An 18,390-nucleotide genomic window follows, 5' to 3' on the forward strand; every position below is an offset into this window, starting at 1 on the left:
GCTTCCGAGAGTCCCTTTGAGCAACCCCTTGATCTCCAGAAGATTATCTTATTTAACTAGCAAGAACGTATAACGAACAATCCGCTAATACAAGCCAGTGATATAAACCAGGAACCACTACCACGTATAGATGGAGTCTAGGTTAGCAACCAAATTACCCAACCCCTAAGAACCACAAGCACTGACTACGAAGCTAAGGCAGCCGTCATCTCATCTCATCATCAAACATCGACCCCTAGTAATGCAAAGGGCTGGCTCAATGGCCAAACTCCAAATGCGGCACAATGACCGGGCCGTACTTTGTCGTCGCCGTGAACGCGCCATCGCCTTGCACCACAAAATCCACGGCCAAACTCAACTTGTTCAGCCCGCCCGAGTTCCCGCTGCCCACGCTTGCCGCATATCCGGTCTGCTGCTGCTGCTGCTGTGCCACCCCTCCCGCAAGCGCCTCCGGGTCGTACACCACAATCGCGACATAGTTCCTCCTTGCCATGAGTTTCTTGTGCTCCCTGGCCCCTCCTGAGGCGTCTGTGTGGAAGATCTCCATCATGTCCTCCTTGGTGTCGCTCACCTCGTGCGTCGACTTGTGACCGTTTTGGGGCACATACAGTAGCTTGTTGTTGTGCAGCATCTTGAGAAGGTAGTTGCTGCAGGGCGCTGCGACGACTGGGGAGGCGATGACTTGGTACATTGTCTTGTGGTCGCTTGGGTGGGCAGGGTCGTGCACGAGGCCGGCACCACAGCAGTTGACGTCTGTCACGATTTCATAAAGTTAGCTGGATGAAATGGGTCAGATGGAAAGAAAGAGCAGGCGGCCTTACCTCCAGACAGGAAGGTCATGCGGATGCCCTTCTGCTGCGCAATCCCTTGCAGGGTCCGGATCAGATACGTCCTCTCGAGATCTTTGGACTCGTGGGTCCACAGATCCTTCAGCTCCTCGGCAATGTCAATGTCGCCAAACTGATTAAGCACATTGCCCATAAGCCCTGACTTGCCCACCGCCTTCTTGACTTCCTTGAACCCGTGTTGCACCACCTCCTTGCCGCCAACCACACCCGCCACCGAGCTCGTCACCTTACCAAGGATATTGTACGTCGTGTTAACGGCCTTCTTGCCAGTCGCGAACGTGTTGGCGAGCGTCTCGACCGTCTCAAGGCGTGGGTACACGACAGGTACCGAGATCATCCAGATGCAGTGCTGCACGCTGGGCGGCAATGTTGCGACCTTGGGGAAGATTCCCTGATAAGTCGGGCCGGCCATGACGCGGCTTTGCGTGCGCTCCGACCGGCAGTCCGGACCCACCACTACGACGGCAGGGCCAAGGAACTTGACGAAATGCCAGCCCGACCCGGTGATGGTAAACAAATCCATGTCAGAGCTAACGTTCCGCAGCATCTCGATCGTAGTGTGGTGCTGGAAGAGCAGGTACATGTCGATGGCGATGCGGCCGATGCCCTTGAACACGGCAGACGACTGCATGTAGTCGGGATACGAGCCGAAGCCATCAAAGCTAGGGACATGATCAGCAAGAATTCAAAAATGAAGTGAGGGGCTCCTGGGTCTAAAGACGTACATATCATGGTCGTCAATCTGCAAGACATGCGGAATCTGCGCAAATGCCTCGCGCAAGAAGGGTTGGTCGAAGTGGCTGGTATAGTAGTGGAAGTAAGCGTGAGTGACGTCCTCCTGGTGTCTCGCTGTCCATGGCGCATTCTTGCGGTTCTCCCTCCCCTGCATGGCGAGCCATTGCTTCAAAAGGGGAACCTCCCGCCAGAGGCGGTCCCCATATATCTGAGCGCCGAGGCCGAGCTGAACATGGAATCCACCGCACTCGACGTTTTTCTGCAGGATATCCTTCCACATAAACCCAACGCCTCCGAGCTTGGCCCTCTCGTTCTGGTTGGTCGACGGCGCAAAGTCATTGCCGGAGTGCGCAATCATGCGCCAGCCAGTTTCGTAGCGTCCCGCGACGACAAACTCGTACCGGGTGCAGCCAAGGTGCGATGTCACGGCATACGTCCACCGTTCCGTGCCATGATCAGACATTTGAAGGTCCACGTCGTACTTGTAAAAGACCCATCTCTGGTGCGTATAGATGTTGTGCGGTATAAGCTGGCGTGGATTTGGCGACAGATCCACGCTCAAGTGGATATGGATGGTCGGGGGCTGCGGCGCGTCGGTAACAATCATGATGCTGCCCAGCCAAACGCCCTTTTCCAAATCCATATTCACATAGCGCAGATAAGGGCCAAAGTACACGCCGTTGGTTGGCATGACCTTGTACATTTCAACGCCTGCGGTAGGAGGGGGACCGGTGAAACCCGCTGTCGAGGGAGCCACGGAGTGGGTGACGCTCAGAATGCTCTCAGCATAGCCTGGGTGGCCTTGTGGGTGAAACATGGGTGAGGCGAGGCCAGCTTTTCCGCCAGCAAGAAGGGGCGATCCAAGGGGGTTGCCATACGTCGACGCCGTGGGCGACAGGGGGGCGGGCTCGTGGTTCAAGGGGTTGGGCCCCTTGGGAAATTCCCACTGTGTAGCCTGGGTTGCCAGGTGGATGTAGTAATACTGACCCGAGTTCTGGTCGAGATGGGCAATCCAGCCTTCAGGGAGTGGAGGCGGCGACTGGGCAGCAGCGAGGAGCGAGGGGGTGTGCGTCAGGGGCTGCCCGTTTTGCGCTGTCGCCGGCTTGTTTTCGTTGGCGAAAGCAGGATGGCCAGCATTGTGTGCAGAAATCGTCGCAGCTGCGGCGGCGGGAGTAGCGGCGGCGGCAGGTTTCTGCGTTTGTTGAGGGGGAGAGCCAGCTGCAGCAGGGCCTGTAAGGGCTGCATTTGGCCGAGCAGTCGAGACAGCCGCAGCCGAGGTCACACTTGGGGCAACGTTCGCGGCGCTAGAGCTCGGTTGCGTTGGCCGCTGTTTCTCGTTCGGATATTGAGAAGGCGCGTTCGGGTTTACGCTCGTGTAGGCAGGCGGAGGAGTCGAGGCTTGCATGCGTTGAAAGTCCTGTTCCAGGACGCTCACTTGCAGGTTGGCCCCTGCCGGCACCTGTGTGGCCGGATTGGGATTTTGCGGAAGAGTAAAAGGATTTTGCTGGGGCGGTGTGGGATTCGACACCACATCAGCACCCTGATACACGGTCGGGGGCCCGTACGGCTGCTGGCCCGGACTCTCGGTGGGTGTCCACGGCCGTGCCTGTTGGGCTGGAGCTTGCTGCTGGCCACCATACTGCGCCAACCGGGACTGCGCTGCGGCGCTTGGAGTTTGGAGGCTGTTGAGAGTCGCAGTCCCCGAGATGCCGGCGGCCGCGTATCGTGCTTCAATGCCACCTCCGGGTATGGCACCCGGCTCGGCGATAGGTGTCTCCGGTGGTGGTGGAGATCCTCGGTTGGCCCGCGTTGTCGAGTTGGAGGCTGTGGACGAGAAGCGATTGATGGTCGACGCTTGATTTGATGCAACAGGGGGCGGGGGATAATAGGGCTTTTGCTGATACGCATTCGAGATCTTGGTGGTGGCGCCTGCAGGGTTTCTCAGGGGCTTCGCGAACAACTCGTCCTTGTCTTCGGCAGGGCTAGTCGGGCTCTGAAGGGGTTTCGGCGCGGTTCCGCGCCTCTCGGCAAGGCCGGCTTTCTTGTCTCCGGTGCTTAGGGTTGGGCGCGCCGATGAATCGCCATACCCCTGGGAGCTTGAGGAAGCTGGCGGCGGACTGTAGACTCTACCCGCCGGCGGAGACTTGCGCTCATCATCTGGATAGGGCAGGCGGCTGGACTTGGGAGGCTGTGCAGTCTTGCGGGTGTTGTCATCGGGGTAGGGTAACGGAGCAGCAGAGGTCGAAGGGGGAAAGGGGAAAGAGGGTAGCGGCGGAAGAGATGCGATGGCCGGCTTAGAGGTTGAGGACGACGAAGACGACGGGGGTGGGTACTTGGGCCGGTTCGAAGCCTTATCGCCCGAGGGGCTCTGTGGCTTGAATATTCTCAAAGGCTCAACTGTTGGGCTGTCGCATTCTTCGGGTGCTGGGCGACTCATGAAGAGCTCGTCTTCGGGAACGTCGCGTGATCCAGAAGCCATGTTCGCCCGGTTGAACGTGTACTAGTCAGGGGCGAGTTTCGAACAGTTGCTAGCTGATAACTTGCTCTCGGGCGGCGGGGTTTCGAAGCCCAAGCTGCCAACCGCGAGCGGGAACGTGCCCCGGTAATCCAAGCGGGGAAGAGGGGTACAGAGGTAGCGTCTGAGGCGGCGACACCGCAAGTAGCGCTGGGCGCCGAGTGCAGAAAAACGAGTATAGTTCCTTTGGAGAAGGAGAAGAGATCTGATTCTCGACGAGAGCTTCACACAGCAGCAAGATCCAGAGCATCCAGTTTCAGAATTTTGGAGGAGAGGTAGGACGTCAGGCAAGGCAATATGCGGCCAGATACGCAGGCCGCGGCGCGATCGAACAGGGGTTGTTAGTTCACCTAGCAGGGTCAGCGGGAGGGGCATTTTAGTGGCGGCATGCAACGGTACCTTGGGCACGTCCGTGATTGGCTTCGCAAGCTGGGCGCTTAGCAGGGCTTGGAATGAATTCGGGCCAGTAAGAGAGCTTAGGAAGCGCCGTCATAACTGTAGCAGGCGGTTCGGCCCCCTGGCATTGGGCATTTGCACTGAAATTTGCCTGTCTGGGCGTTCCCGTCCTCCATCATTGTTGGGATCATGGCCTGTCGGACAGCAGCCGAGCACATGCGGCGTTGACGCGTCGACGGGGCTTTTCGAGATGAGGAATGAGAAAAGGGGGAGCAAATAACAAGGGTTGTACATATACCTACAGCCACTGACTTGCATAGCTCCTGCAAGGGTTGTGTTGACAGTTTGCACTTAAAGAGCAAGAGCAACCACATGTGCATGTCAGTCAGTCAGTAGGTGCAGTTGAGCTGCCACTGCAAATCCATCTGATGGCGGGGCGAGCGCTGCGGGGCAAGCGGAAAGCATGGGAGCTCTGACCACCCTTCCATCCCATGCGGGTGCGGGCCCAACCGTCGGATCTCCTTCGGAGTCCTTCCCCTGCCTATTTTTGGAGAACCGTGTGTATGCAATTGCCGTACTAGGTACATATCGGGGGACAGGGTTCCATATCGGCATGGGCGACGGGCATTGAGAAAAGAAGTGAAGAAGGAATGGAGGGCATACTCAAGAGATAATAAGTTCAAGCCAGGTGTGGCCAGGGGAGGAATGCACTGGAAACAACTCAGATAATCAAAACCTGATCTCCAAGCTACAGTTCAACCCTTGTTTGTTTGTTAGCGCGGGACTCTCGACAGGGGTCATTGTCCAGAAATCAGAGAAATGCCTCTCATCAGCCAGAGCAATTGATTCAATGCAAGAAAAAAGAGTATCTAGCATTACTCAAGAAGACTATTCTCTTTAGAGCCTCTTTTTTTCATAGAAAATCGGCCGTTTTGGTGTTGAGATTGACATCTTAGGGCTGCCCCCAGTCTTGAAGTCAGGCGCTAACGAACAAACAAGGGGGGGACTGTATAAGTTCTTGCTCAACACTTAGGTACAACTTGAAGTCCTTGCTTAGTCTGTTTCCTTTCCATGACCTACTTTTACCATGCTTATGTGCTGTATCAATGCTCTCGTCATCGTTCAATCCAAACAATAAACATCCTATCACTCGTGTTACCTCTCCACCCTCGCGTCCCCATCCCACATCTTCCTCCTCCTTCCCCAACCCACCTTCACTCCCACAAACACCACCAATCCAACTCCAACCCCCAGCCCCAGTCCCAAGAGGAGCACATTCACGGGCACCGGATTGCCGGCAAAGACCTCCTCAAACAGGTAATCCAGCGCAGCCTGGGAGAAGCTCAACACGCCGGACAGACAGATGACAGTTCCGTACACGGTGCCAAAGGTGCGGAACCCAAACACCTTGGCGGCATAGTCGGACACAGCCGTGTAGTAAAACGGGCGGTAGATGACAAACAGGCAGACATTGGCGTACCCAGCCCAGAGCGCGTGGGGGATGATGCCCAGCAGCCCGATGGCAGTGGCGCACGACACGAGGATAGTGAGCACTGTGAGCGTGCTGGTGCGGTCCAGGATGGTGCCGATGAAGGGTATCGAAAGTATCCCCCCTAGCGGAAGGGCAACGTCAAAGAAATTGTTGAGCTGGACCGCGAGTTGGTGTGATTCGAGCAGGGCTTCGTATTGCGGGCGGATGGTAGCGACAAAATAGTTTATGCGAGTCATTTGGACAACTGTTTTGGTGTTAATTTTCAAGTGAGGGTCAGCGTCTTGTTCTGCTTTTCCGAGAGAAGGAAAAGGGTCAGGATAAGGGAGACTGTACCAGTGAAGAGGCAGATGAGAATAAACCAGGGCGACTTGATCTGCTCCCAGGCAGAGTATGGATGCATGACTCCCCAGACACCCGAGATGTCGTTCCGGCGCTCTTCGCGCCGTGTTTCTTGGTCGGGCTCGGCAGACCCGAGCACGTTCTGGATGCCCTCAATCACGTCGGCTCTGTGCTGTCTTTGCTCCTCTTGGAGCAAGGCCGTCTCCTCGTCTACCTGGTCGAATGGCCCAGCATCTGCGACGGACTCTTCTTCTTCCATCTCCTTGACCAGCTCGCCCATCGTCTTGTATGATTGCGCCGGCATCAGGGTTAGCTGCGCGAGTGCTATGACAGCCGGCACGATCAAATAACCGAGAAAGAAGCGCCGATGGCCAAGTGCGCCCTCAGTTTTTTGGTAGATGAGACGGTAACCCAGGAACAAAGCACTCGACGCGTCGAAAGCGCCCGTTAATAGCGCTAGGATGAAGCCCGAGTTGCGGGGGAACGCATTCGACAGCTGGAAGGAGCCTATATACGTAAAGGGGCCGCCCAATGCGAGGCAGAGATATCCGAGCATCAACCCATCGAATGGCACCCGGGCTTCGAACGCCATCAAGAGAGCGCCCGCCGTAAGGAAAACACTGGCTAGCAAGCCGCAGACTCTGGGGCCGTAGTGATCAAGGATTGCTCCCACCGGCAAGGCGGCGACGTTGGTAGCCACGGCAGCCACCGTGAACATCATGTTAAGATGCATCTCAACGCAAGTGTCCTCGCTGGAGGGCAGGTCATCCGGAGTAGAGCACACATTTCGATAAGCTCCTTCTGCTTTCAAGACCGGCTTGATAGCCGCGTACCCAAAGACAATACCCGCCGCAAAGAAACAGTATACCACGGCGAGACCGACTTGGACTATTGTTTTGTCGAGCAGAGACTGTTAAAACTGCACTGTGATGAGACTTTGGCGGATGGTGTTACAGGGACAACCTACGCAGTCGTTTCCACTTGGGCACCTCAAAGGCGCCAACAGCCTGTGGCTGCTCAGGAGTGGCCTGAGGATCCCATTCCTGCGGCAGGGGGTTGAAGGTCAACTTCCGGGCGCGGGTTGAGGCATCCGAGTATCTTCTCAGCCGCTGCTCTGCGGGGAGGGTAGTGAACGTCTCGATCGACGAGACGCGGTGTAGTGACATGACGCGTCCCTCCTACTTGGACGAGAATTTCAAGAGATATGGTTGAATTGGGGGCTTGAGAATCGCCCGGGTTGTAGTGTTTTATGGTTTGTGTCTGTATGTGTTGGACCAGTGGGTTATGCAGGGGTGAAATCAAGGCCAAGGTGTGTGTTTGGTGGGACCTCGAGGGAGGTTCCAAGATATTCAAGCAGCTCACCACGCTTTTGCTCGGGAACCTTGAAGGCAGCAGCAATAGGCGGCTGGAAAGAAAGAATTGTTCAACTGGTAGGACGTCTCAATATTCTGAGCAGGTTGGAAGAGAAAAAGGCCATTGGGGAAGCATGCTGTTCCGGGGCGGACATTGCCTCCAAGCGGGGTTGTTGCATTGCTCTCAAACTGTTTCTCTTCTCGTCACTTGACGATGCGGATGTGGTTGCCCCCTCACTTCCATGGTTCTCAATTCTGGTCACCACCTTCCGTGCATTGCGTCTCCATTGAGACAAAGTATAGATGTACTAGGGCTATTCTTTCCTGTCGTCAGCTCCAACTTCATTTGAGATGGGGTTTGGGAGCTGAAGGGGGGTTTACAATTTTTGTGATGATGCAATCAACTGCTACACTAGCGTGTATGTATAGGGGAAGTCCACCTGACATGCAGTGTTGCTATTTGTGTTGAGTGGCCATCCAATGAACCCCGATTGTCGGTCCATGCCAAGCATAGCCTTGTCTCGTAGTTTATTTGGCCTGTCCCAACTCCCGACATGCGGCTACGGAGTACATACAATACACATTCTCGACATTCTATATGAATTTCAAACGAGGACGAGAGGTCTTACGATTTGCCATTCACTGCGAGTCTAGCATCGATTTGGATTGATGATGGGACCTGCGACACAACGCATCCTAGAGTTGGGCTCACTAGGTACTTGTATACATCCAAGGTCATATCATAGGCCGTATCCAGAATTCCAGACATGACAGAAATCGGCCTTAGAACTCCATAGCTTCTCCTATCCCTTCTTCCCTAATCTTTCTCATCCCGTCGCTCTTGTCCTCAGTCCTCTCCTCATTCTCTTCCTTCAGCCGCTCCTCGACCTCATCTCTGATGGGGCCAAGGTTGGGCGGGATGATCTGGCTTTGGACGCTTGGCGCATGCTCGACAAAGCGCAGCTGCTCGTGCACATGGGCGACAATCTCGCGCAGCCGCTTGTCCGAATTGCGGTTGTGGCGCGGCTCATTCATGCTCTGCTCGAGCGTCGGGAATAGCGTGTCGTGAATAAAGTGTTCACGCCAGGGCGCATGCTCCGGTATGGTTTCGGGGATACGCGTGTCCGCGCCGATTGCGATGGACGTCTCGTACGCCCACGCGCGCGCCACGTTGCGCGGCGTGTAGCCGCCGCCGCCAAAGAGGATCATGGGCAGGCCGAGACTCTTGCAGTACTTCACGCAGGCCCCGTGGCCCTGTACCCGTAAATTGAAGCGACCGAGCCGATCGCCCGCCAGCGAGTCGGCGCCGCATTGGAGAGCTATGGCCGAGGGACGGTATCGCTCGTTGATGGCGCCAATGATGTTCTTGAAGAGGGCTTCGTACTGCTCGTCAGTGATGCCGTCGTTAAGGGGCACATTGATGGCGTGGTGCGCGCCTGGGTTGTGCTCGCTTTTGGGCCCGTTGTCGTCCAGGCTACCTGTGCCGGGAAAGAACACCTCGGGCTGGTACTTGTGGAAGGAGACAGTCATGACCCTGTCAGTCGAGAAGAAGGCCTCCTCAACCCCATCACCGTGGTGCACGTCGATGTCGATGTATAGCACCCGCGGGTAAATTCGCAAAAGCTGTAGAATGGCGAGGACAATGTCGTTAATGTAGCAGAAGCCTGAGGCCTCTGACTTTTTGGCGTGATGCAAGCCACCGCCCCAGGCGACGGCGATGTCGGCCTGATTGTTGCAGATCTTGCGTGCCGCATCTAGCGAACAGCCCGCTGACATGGAGCAGTAGTTGTAGAGTCCGTAGAAGAGTGGGCAGTCACTCCCGCCAAGGTTGAACTTAACTTCCTTGTCCGGGTTGTCTATATCCCGAGGCTGGTCTTCGGGCTCGGCGGTTGCCAGGTAATCGAGGTACTCGTTGGAATGGAAAGCATTGAGCTCCTCGTATGTGGCCGCGCGCGATAGATAGTTATCCATGGCAAAAGGCATGCCATAAGATGTGACGAGGCTTTTTGTCAGCGTCAGACGCCATGGTTTCATGGGATGGGTCTGGCCGAAGTGATGCTTCTCCATCTCGGGCGCGGCGTGGAACGAGACTGTGTAGCCCTTGGGCCGGACGATGCCGTACTCCTGGGCCGCAAACTTCATCTTGTTGAAGAAGATGGCATTTTCCCGGTCATCGGCCTTGCCCATCGGGATGTTGTACTCCTCCACGATAGGCTCATCGACATCGTTCGCCAAGTGGGGGAGGTAGTTTGGCTTCGGCGGCCTGTATTGATAAGCGACGGCATCCATGGCGCGCCGCGCCGTATGAGGCCTGCCGGTTATTAGACAAGCGTCGACTGATGAAGTTATCGTGATGCGACCCAAAGCTGCGGCAGAAAACTGAATGCTGATTGTCCTGGGATGTGGTGCTCGGTGGCTTTGCCACGATTGCGACACACAAGTATGGTAGAATGCTTCGCGCAAACTCGGTTGCCGGAACTGCTTTGGGCTAAGTTAAACTGACCTTGACTGAGTTTGACCAGAAGTTGGCGTATCTATAAGTTATTGAATGAAAATATGGTATTCTCTGTTATGAACAGTCAGGTCGGTTCACACATCTCGACGTTTCTTAAGTCCCCGAGAGTAGCATCTTGAGTTGAAGCCTTCCGCCAATCGCAGGTTACGGCAACCACCCCTGCCTTCCGAGATCTTGGACATGTTGACGCTACACAGTAGCCTTGATCTAGATTAGCGCAGTTTCCTGCCTGCATGCCTTGAAGTTCCTTACAGTATAGTACGCGTACACTGGAAACTTTACATTACGGTTTGTAAGGTATTGTAACAATGGTATCATCCTCGGGCGAATGTGTCACACAACGTTATCACCTGCTCTCACAGTACATCCGTACTTCGTAGGTGTATGGTAACGTGGTTAAATTCATATTTACAGTGTACTGTATTGCATTGTACATACACTAGTACTCAACCACACGTGAACCGATCAAATCGAATGCCAACTCTGCATCCTCCACTGTGGAGTGTGGACTGTCAATGTTCGCTTGGGTCAACCTCGCTCTTGCCTGCTCCCCACACGATTCCCTACCTCGCCTTCCAGTTCGATCTGACTAGACGCAGGTTTCGCGCCAGCTCCCTGGGGCGACAGGGGCAGGGGCGACCTGTTTGCGGATGTTTTTGTTTTTTTTCGCTGCAGATATCTGCACGTGAAAAATACCACCTTTTCTGAAGGTGAGCCCGCGGAATTCTCTCCTGATCAGCGTTTCCCGGAAGGACGGTTTCTGTGAGAGGACGGAACCGGGTCGGAATTGCGTTAGGTATTCGGCCCCAACGTTAGTTCGCTTCTCGCTTCGTTCTGCGACACATTATCTGCGCTCTCTACGCCCATTTTTCAGTCTGAGAAAGGGCGCGTTCTCTCTCATGCGTATCAGAACTGGGCCTGTATAGCACCAGTGTTCCCTCTAATCTCTAGTTTTCTCGCCGTTTCCGGGTCCTCTAGGCTCGTGAGCGCGCTTCGTTGTTGCAGAGCTTCAAGTTGTTGACTTTGGTGCGACGCGGGGCAAAACGCGCGGCGCGGTCCGGTTAACAACCATGCCTAGAGACGATCTGTCCATCGATTTTGTCAGGAAGATGCCGCCTGTCGAATCACTCGACCCGGCATTGATCCTCGACGAGTGGATCAGCAGGACGCAGAACCTCCCCGAGGAGCTCCGCTTCCTGCAGGACGAAATTGCCGACAAGGACCGCCAGTATGACAAGCTGGTCAGGGAGATCGAGGACCGTGACGGTCGCATCCAGAAATGGATCAAGGCACACGGCAGCCACCATCCGAATCCCAAAGAGGAGGAGTATCGGGCGACCATCAGAAAGAATTATGCTCAGGCAGAACAGCTGTCCAACGAGAAGATTGCCCTCACCCAAAAGCTGCAGCAGACCATAGACAAGCATATCCGTCAACTCGACATGCAGATCAAGATACTTTACGACCGCGGCGAGCCCGGTTTCACCGACCCTGACGAGCTCCCCTCCCTCCTCCGCCCGAGTGCCGCCAACACGACGAACGGCCAGAACGGCCTCCGCAGTGCGAATTCCAGCAATCCAGCCGCCTCTGCATTCAACTCCATCACGAACGGCGGCTCACAGGTGCGTGTCACCAATGCCCAGATTCGGAACGCGCAGGCACAACAACATGGCTCGGCATCCGCCCCCGCCACCCCAGCGGCTAGCATGATCATGGGCCGTCAGGCGCGGGAGAGCTCGGCGGGTCCTAGCGGGGGTGCAACCAAGCGTGGTCCCCGCTCGAACGGCGGCTTAGGGAATCTCCCGGCAACGTCAAGCGGTCTAGCACGGCATTCCTCACTCGGACCGGGTACTCCAAAAGGCCACCAGACAGCTACCGGCTCACAGCGTGCAGGCAGCGCGGGGCCCCGCGCGACATTCAAAGCCGCGGGTTCAGGGGCTGGCCGCAAGGCTGGTACACCGTCGAGCACGGCAGGCCGCAAGAAGGGCACGTCCGGGAACGGAGCTCACAAGTCAGGCCTGTCGCGCGTGAAGCGCGCCGCGAAGAACTCGCCCTCGTCGACCGTGGATAGCGAGCTCTCTGAGGCCGAGACGGGTAGCGACGAGGACAGCGACGCGCGCACCGGCGGACGCCGCACACCGGCCACAATATCTCGATCTGCATCCAACCAGGCCAGCTTCAACGGCGCCGGCGCTGGCTCGGCCCGAGAAGGCAGTAACCACCACTCGCCCTCCTCAACCCCGCACCAAGGGGCCGCAGGCGGTAACGGTACCAATGCTGGCAGCGGCCCGCCGCACCGCCGATTAGGCGGCGTCGAGACCAGCAGGAACGGCGATCAAGACGGTAGCAACAACCACCACCCTCTAAGCGCCTCCTCCGCCACCGGCGGCAACACAAACACCGGCGCCGGCAACGGCCCGGCCGCCCACCACAACAACAGCGACGCCATGGAGGTGGACGAGGACGAGGAGGCGGGGGACGACCGCAAGTATTGCTTATGTCAGAATGTCTCCTTCGGCAATATGGTTGCCTGTGACAATGACGACTGTCCCTACGAGTGGTTCCACTGGGGCTGCGTCGGGCTCAAGAGCGAGCCCAACGGCACCTGGTACTGCCCCGACTGCAGCCGCAGCCTGGGGCTCGGGCAGGGAGGCCAGGGAGGGGGCCAGCAGCAGCAGAAGAAGGTTGGCGCCGCCGGGTCCGGGTCTGGTTCGAGTTCAAACTCGAATTCGAAAGAATCCGGCTCGGGTGGTGGTGGTGATTCTGCTTCGGGATCCGGGTCCGGTCCTTCCTCTGGGGCTGGTTGATTGAAGAGTGTTTAGGGAAAAGAAGATTGAGGCGGGTCAACGCTTGGAGGCGAAGCAAGGGGCATATTAGGTGGTGTCGGTGTGTGTATCTAAAGGGATTCAGCTGTTCTGCGGCTGGGGCGCCCTAAGTTGTTGGGCGATTGTTGACATCCTGAATAGCATGTATCATGTGGCCCGGAATAGGGGAATGGTCATGTAGCGCATTATGGAGGTCTTTGGACCTTTCTGATCTGGTTCAGTTATGGGGCTTTCTAGTTGGAGTTGAGGGTTGGTCGGGTTAGGCTGTAGGAAACATCTATTGACACGAAACTGACGAATTGTTCTGTAAATGAGGGTTACTGAATCTTGCATGTAACGTGCCCTGAACGCAATTCGGCGACACTGCAGACCTGTCTTTTGGAGCCATCTCCGAGTACCAGGAATGAATGCTTGCCGTCAAGGCCGCATGGAACCGATTAAATAGTCCTCGATGTCTGGATTGGCCGAAAGATACACTGTCAACTACAGGAACACAAGCTAGGGGTCTACAGTTGAAGGCGGGCTACTACCAGACCGGCGAATTGAGGAAGGGGATCGTGAGCGAGCGGCTAACACAACGCTATGTTTGTAAGACTACACCAGGAACGCTCGTCCCGCACCGGGACAGGCTACCACTACGGAACGTTTCTATGACTGGTAGGCATGTATTAGGGAGCCTCCTTTCTATTGTTCACCCACTCCGGAACTCAAGGGTTTTCCCTGCTCGACGTCTGCGCACCCTCGAGTTCATGGGTCGCATCACCTGCACTAGACTTCCATCGTCTGTATTAGTAAATCCTCCCCGGCCTTTCCCTTTGAAGTATATGCAAAGGCAGTCGAGATATAGAAGGCAGTACAAGACAACGCAGTCGACAGCAGATTATGAGAAACAATCCCGATTCCCCATGCGCATGGAAGAAACACGTTAATGCTCCAGCAAGCGCAAGCTACCCTGAACAACCACGTTCTCCAGGATGGATCCCGGTGGAATGTCGATGGTCTGGCCTTCTGTCGCAACGATGATGACGGTGCCCTTGAGGGTAACGCCGCGGCCAAGGTTGACAGCGCCCGTGATGGTTAGGTGATCGAGTTCGATGATCTTGGGGATGCTGGGGATGCGCTTCTGGAAGTCCGAAACCTTCTTGAAGTCTGATCCCAGCTTGATCAGAGGCGCATCGCCGAAGCGGTTGGCGCTCATCTGGAGCTGGCCATGCTTGACCGTGTACAAGTCGGACTTGACAAGCATGAGGTCAGAGCAAGTCTTGACAGGCAGGAAGCGGCGGCGGGGAACATTGACGCCGTGGGCGTTCTTGAAGTGCTTGATGGCGGCTCCCACAGCCGTCTCGAGCTGCAGGATGCTGATATCCGACTCGCCCTTCTTGTCGCCCGGAATGGTCTTGCCGTTAGGGATGATCTCCATCTCGAGCTCGTCGTTCTCGACGACGCGCTTGATAGCATTGAGGTTCATCCAGATGTTGTTGGTGTTGAAGTACTTGAACTTCTTGATTGACTTGAACTCGTTGACGTGCTCCTTGGGAACCTGGGCAATTTCAAGCAGGCGCACGCTACCCTCGTAGTCGATGATAGTACCGCCCTTAACGTCGGCCTTGGTCTTGTTGGTCAGCTCCATGATGTACTCGGCCCCGCTCTCAACCATGTGCTGCAGAATGCGGAGGTCAACGACAGCTCCGAGGTTGTCGGCATTGGACAAGAAGATGATCTCAATGCCGCGGGCGAGGAGCTTATCCAAAATGCCCGAGTTGTACAGGGACTCGAAAACATCGCCGTGTCCAGGCGGGTACCAGTCGTGCACCGGTGAGTCGAAGGACTTGGGCACCGGGAGGAGCGAATCCTTGTAGATCCTGGGGTAGCGGGATTGGTTGAAGGTGAGGATATCCACGTTGTGGCCCTCGTACTTCTTGATGATGGCAGCAGTGTCCTCGTCTGTGTTGAATGAGTTCATGAGGACGATGGGGACATTGGAGCCGTAGGTGCGGTTCAGGTGCTCAACTTGGCGGACAGACATGTCGAGGAACGACATGCCATCGCGGACTTCGATGACGGACTTGGGTCCGACACAGCCCATCGAAGTGCCGAGACCGCCGTTCAGCTTGAGCACGGCCAGCTTGTTGAGAAAGCTGACCGACTCGGAGTTTGCGAGGGACTCGTAGTCGACTACTTGACCCTCAGCGGGAGGCGCGATACGGTCCCACGAACTGTAGCGCGTCTTGGTCAGCTCTGCGCCAGGCCAGTCAGTGCAATGACAGCACTTACACTTCATTGCCCTTGGCCTTGTCGTTCAGATACCGGCGGAAGAGGGAGAAGAAGTTGTCCATCTCGGTCTCGAACAGCTGCTCGGCACGTTAGACCTCAAAGGTGGCCCGGTTGGCGATTCAGAGCCCAACTTGCCTTTTTCTGCTCTGGGTCCTTGACTGTCTCGGCCAGGTTCGTCAGGGCATTGCGCATCTGAGCGGCCGCAATGTTGGTCGATGTGTTCTCAAAGGCCTGGACCGAGTGCTCGGTTAGCCTGACGTCATTGTTCCCAAACGTTTGGATAGTGGAAAATCAACATCAGAAACGGTCGCCTCCATCATGATGCCGTGGTCGGCGAGTGGATATCGAGGTTCAACCGAGGGAGTTCGTCTGAATGAACATGTAGCCCTGTCAAGCTCCGTGCCGTCCGCCACAATTTCCAGTTTCTGAGATAACCCCAGGAGGGGCTTGTTGAATCTTGTCGTTGTTGGTTCACCACGATGTTTTGGAAAATCCCACCATAACAAACCAAGGGGGTATGGCGATGTTATAGTATCGATTTTTCAGTGACCTCGTGACAAGCATGCAATGCAGATTGCCCAGCCACTTGGGCGGGTGCCACAAGCAGTGCCAGTGCCAGCTCAGCCCCCCTTCTTCTCCATTCCTCCGTTGGCAGTTTGAGGCAGGTCCAGGTCCAGAAGCGGGCCATAACAACGGTTCTCAAGAAAATGGTCCCTGGACATTGGAGCTGGAACGCACGAGACTCACCATATGCGACCTCGTCTTGCCATGATGCCTCTTGGCAAACTCGGCCTCGTCGCCGTTGTTGCCGGCGTTGGACGGCTTGAGGTGCGAGGGAAGAGCGCTCTTAATCGCCTGTGCTGCCATTTTCGCCAAACGTTGTGTAGACTATGTTTTCGAAATGAGTAACAATACTCGAAATCGAGCCTAAGCACGGATTTTGCGGGAGGAAGCGTCTGAGGATGGGGCGTCCTGTTCGCGAAGCCAGGTGTGCGCAGATGACGATGGGGATGCGGGCAAGACTTCCAGGCGTTCGGGAGGTGCAACTGCTTTTCTCGACACAACAAATTAGCCGATTGACGTAATGAAGGTTGCTCCGGCGAGCATCGGGGTAGAAACAGGATCAACCAGGACCAGCCCTTAAGCAGTTAAGCTGCAGTGGAACTGCAAACGCAGCAATCACATCGGGCAAAAAGCTGTCTAGGTGCGGGGCTATGGATGGAGGGGTCGAAGGGGAGCTCCAGACAGCTTGGCAATCAAAGATTGTGATGCTTACCGTTATGCCGTGGAGTGTAGCACGCCAGGAGAGAGCGAGCAGGAGGAGAGCTGCAGCTAGGGAGCACAGAGCACAGAGTGCGAGACTGGCCGGGAGAGGTGGATATAAGTGAAGGAGGGAAAGGACGGTGAGAATGAGGACAAGCGGTCGGCAGCTCGTAACCTTGCTGCCCCAGGGCCAGGATGCTTTTTATCAGTGCCCCCATCAATCGCCGGAGCTTCAATTGGAATCTTGTTAGCGCATCAGGTACCCACGCAGCCGCTCCCGCCAGACAAGGATCGGCTTTGGATGTGGCGTCGCATTGCAAGCTGGGTTTGGGTACCCGCGGCACAGGGCAACAAACCAGAAACCAAGATCCATTGCTACGGCACTGCGAAAAGAGATGTAGGTACGAAGTACTGAGGTAAGGGATGTATTTGCAGGCAAGTTGAAGTGAACTGCGGCCCGTTTTGTAAGTTGCAGAGTGACCTACGTTATCCAGACAGGACTCCTGCCCCCAGGTCCGGATCATCCCGTCATCTCAGATATGTTCCCGATGTAGGCAGGCTCAACCGACGATAACTTTGCGGCTTAAACTCCCCCCGCGGAATAGACGGCGAGGTTGGAGAGGGGTCAGGGCATTGGTTTTGGATTTTCCGATAGTTAACTTTCCCGAAACAGGCTTCATCTGTTCTTCTTTTTGAACAAGATCTTGACAGGAGGTTGGTCCCATCGTCCATGCTCCCAACCCAAGCCTTCCCCTTTCTGAACCAGGCAACGCCCAGAAGACGCCGTAGGATACAGCGACTATTAACAGGGTGCCACACTTGGGTCTTCTCAATCTCAGGTTGTGTTTTCCTGGAACTCGGGCGAACCCCTGTTGGCGTGAGATGAGATCGAGAAGCTAATGCGCTCAGCCCAACGGGAGCTAAAAACAGATGATGGGCTCGCCGTCATCACCCGCGATCCACTGGCCATCAACCGGGAAATTTGAAGCGGGCTCTTATGGGAGTTGAGGCGCTTCAATAATTCGCCAGGGAACTGCGTTAGGGGAGCCCGTTCAATTGAAGCGCCACATCCGCGAGATAAGGCAATGAAAACCGCTAGTGCAGCAAAAGCTCAAATTCGGTCAGTAATTCGCCGAAACTATCCATCGTTAGCAGGAAATCAAACATTTGACGGAGACAGACAAGCTGGAGGTGGGTTGTAATATTTGATAGTACAACCGAAGCAAGGCCCATCAACGAAAATGTTGTATTTCCTCGTAAAGGGGCAAGAGAAAATCTCGCAACTGGGTGTGATGTACTGTATGCCCGTCCATACATGCTTTCGGATCTTCTTCCTTCTTGCCGAGCTCCACCTTGCTTTGATTGAGTGCCTCCACGAAAGATTCCCAACTTCTGTGAGCATCACCGCCAGTGATGGATCCCCAGCCGCGTTCCCAGCCGCGATCCCGGACCGCCAGCTCAGTGCCCCACGTGGGCCCTGCAGACAAGCTGTTTTGTCTCTCCTCGACAAGTGCGAGAAGGTTGGTTTCCGAGACGGTTTCCATCATATTCGGCGGTGAAACAGAAGCGGCATTTGTAGTGTAGACTGCAGGATGCTATTGCAAGATCAGATTGGACAGTAAAAGTACCTGGTTAGTTAACGTTACGGGCAACGTTACCCAAGATTCTTGGAAATCCCGAATCCGTTACTCCATACACAATTAGAGGTACTCCATACAAAGTACGGAGTATCACCCCCTGAATCGATTGGAAGGGGACTTTTGGCAAGCATTAGCTAGGTACGAAGTAAGTGGAAGGTATATGACGAGCTCTCACGCACGGAGGAATATGTAACAT

General features: G+C 55.6%; 5 protein-coding genes across 5 annotated transcripts; 1 reads left to right on the forward strand and 4 right to left on the reverse strand.

Moving 5' to 3' along the window:
* Window positions 1-33: 33 nt before the first annotated feature.
* N656DRAFT_774656 (uncharacterized protein) lies at window positions 34-4,348 on the reverse strand. Its single transcript, XM_064814310.1, has 3 exons — window positions 1,574-4,348; window positions 822-1,510; window positions 34-753 (listed from the first exon to the last, which is right to left on the reverse strand). Exons 1-3 carry the CDS (start codon window positions 4,060-4,062, stop codon window positions 257-259), a joined length of 3,675 nt encoding a protein of 1,224 aa, XP_064673972.1. The 5' UTR covers window positions 4,063-4,348; the 3' UTR covers window positions 34-256.
* Window positions 4,349-5,649: 1,301 nt separating this feature from the next.
* N656DRAFT_794718 (MFS general substrate transporter) lies at window positions 5,650-7,491 on the reverse strand (the record flags this gene model as incomplete). Its single annotated transcript, XM_064817327.1, has 3 exons — window positions 5,650-6,230; window positions 6,320-7,213; window positions 7,293-7,491. 3 exons carry the CDS (start codon window positions 7,489-7,491, stop codon window positions 5,650-5,652), a joined length of 1,674 nt encoding a protein of 557 aa, XP_064673973.1.
* Window positions 7,492-8,195: 704 nt separating this feature from the next.
* Window positions 8,196-10,299, reverse strand: N656DRAFT_774658 (histone deacetylase-like protein). Its single transcript, XM_064814311.1, has one exon. The coding sequence runs from the start codon at window positions 9,964-9,966 to the stop codon at window positions 8,461-8,463; it is 1,506 nt and encodes a 501-aa protein (XP_064673974.1). The 5' UTR covers window positions 9,967-10,299; the 3' UTR covers window positions 8,196-8,460.
* A 592-nt stretch (window positions 10,300-10,891) lies between these two features.
* Window positions 10,892-13,332, forward strand: N656DRAFT_774659 (uncharacterized protein). Its single transcript, XM_064814312.1, has one exon. The coding sequence runs from the start codon at window positions 11,263-11,265 to the stop codon at window positions 12,997-12,999; it is 1,737 nt and encodes a 578-aa protein (XP_064673975.1). The 5' UTR covers window positions 10,892-11,262; the 3' UTR covers window positions 13,000-13,332.
* Window positions 13,333-13,611: 279 nt separating this feature from the next.
* Window positions 13,612-16,341, reverse strand: N656DRAFT_774660 (UTP--glucose-1-phosphate uridylyltransferase). Its single transcript, XM_064814313.1, has 4 exons — window positions 16,039-16,341; window positions 15,427-15,522; window positions 15,292-15,368; window positions 13,612-15,233 (listed from the first exon to the last, which is right to left on the reverse strand). Exons 1-4 carry the CDS (start codon window positions 16,156-16,158, stop codon window positions 13,943-13,945), a joined length of 1,584 nt encoding a protein of 527 aa, XP_064673976.1. The 5' UTR covers window positions 16,159-16,341; the 3' UTR covers window positions 13,612-13,942.
* Between the last annotated feature and the right edge of the window lie 2,049 nt (window positions 16,342-18,390).

The sequence above is a fragment of the Canariomyces notabilis genome (assembly GCF_033297395.1).
Source record: "Canariomyces notabilis strain CBS 508.74 unplaced genomic scaffold N656scaffold_2, whole genome shotgun sequence".
In the NCBI taxonomy this organism is placed as follows: Eukaryota; Fungi; Ascomycota; class Sordariomycetes; order Sordariales; family Chaetomiaceae; genus Canariomyces; species Canariomyces notabilis.

Coding starts and splice junctions, on each gene's coding strand:
- N656DRAFT_774656 (XM_064814310.1), bottom strand. CDS start 4,062: ATGGCTTCTGGATCACGCGACGTTCCCGAAGACGAGCTCTTCATGAGT. Junction 1,511..1,573: donor CAGATTGACGACCATGATAT/GTACGTCTTTAG, acceptor TCATGTCCCTAG/CTTTGATGGCTTCGGCTCGT. Junction 754..821: donor CATGACCTTCCTGTCTGGAG/GTAAGGCCGCCT, acceptor AAATCGTGACAG/ACGTCAACTGCTGTGGTGCC.
- N656DRAFT_774660 (XM_064814313.1), bottom strand. CDS start 16,158: ATGGCAGCACAGGCGATTAAGAGCGCTCTTCCCTCGCACCTCAAGCCG. Junction 15,523..16,038: donor GCAAGACGAGGTCGCATATG/GTGAGTCTCGTG, acceptor CACTCGGTCCAG/GCCTTTGAGAACACATCGAC. Junction 15,369..15,426: donor AGGACCCAGAGCAGAAAAAG/GCAAGTTGGGCT, acceptor CGTGCCGAGCAG/CTGTTCGAGACCGAGATGGA.
- N656DRAFT_774658 (XM_064814311.1), bottom strand. CDS start 9,966: ATGGATGCCGTCGCTTATCAATACAGGCCGCCGAAGCCAAACTACCTC.
- N656DRAFT_774659 (XM_064814312.1), top strand. CDS start 11,263: ATGCCTAGAGACGATCTGTCCATCGATTTTGTCAGGAAGATGCCGCCT.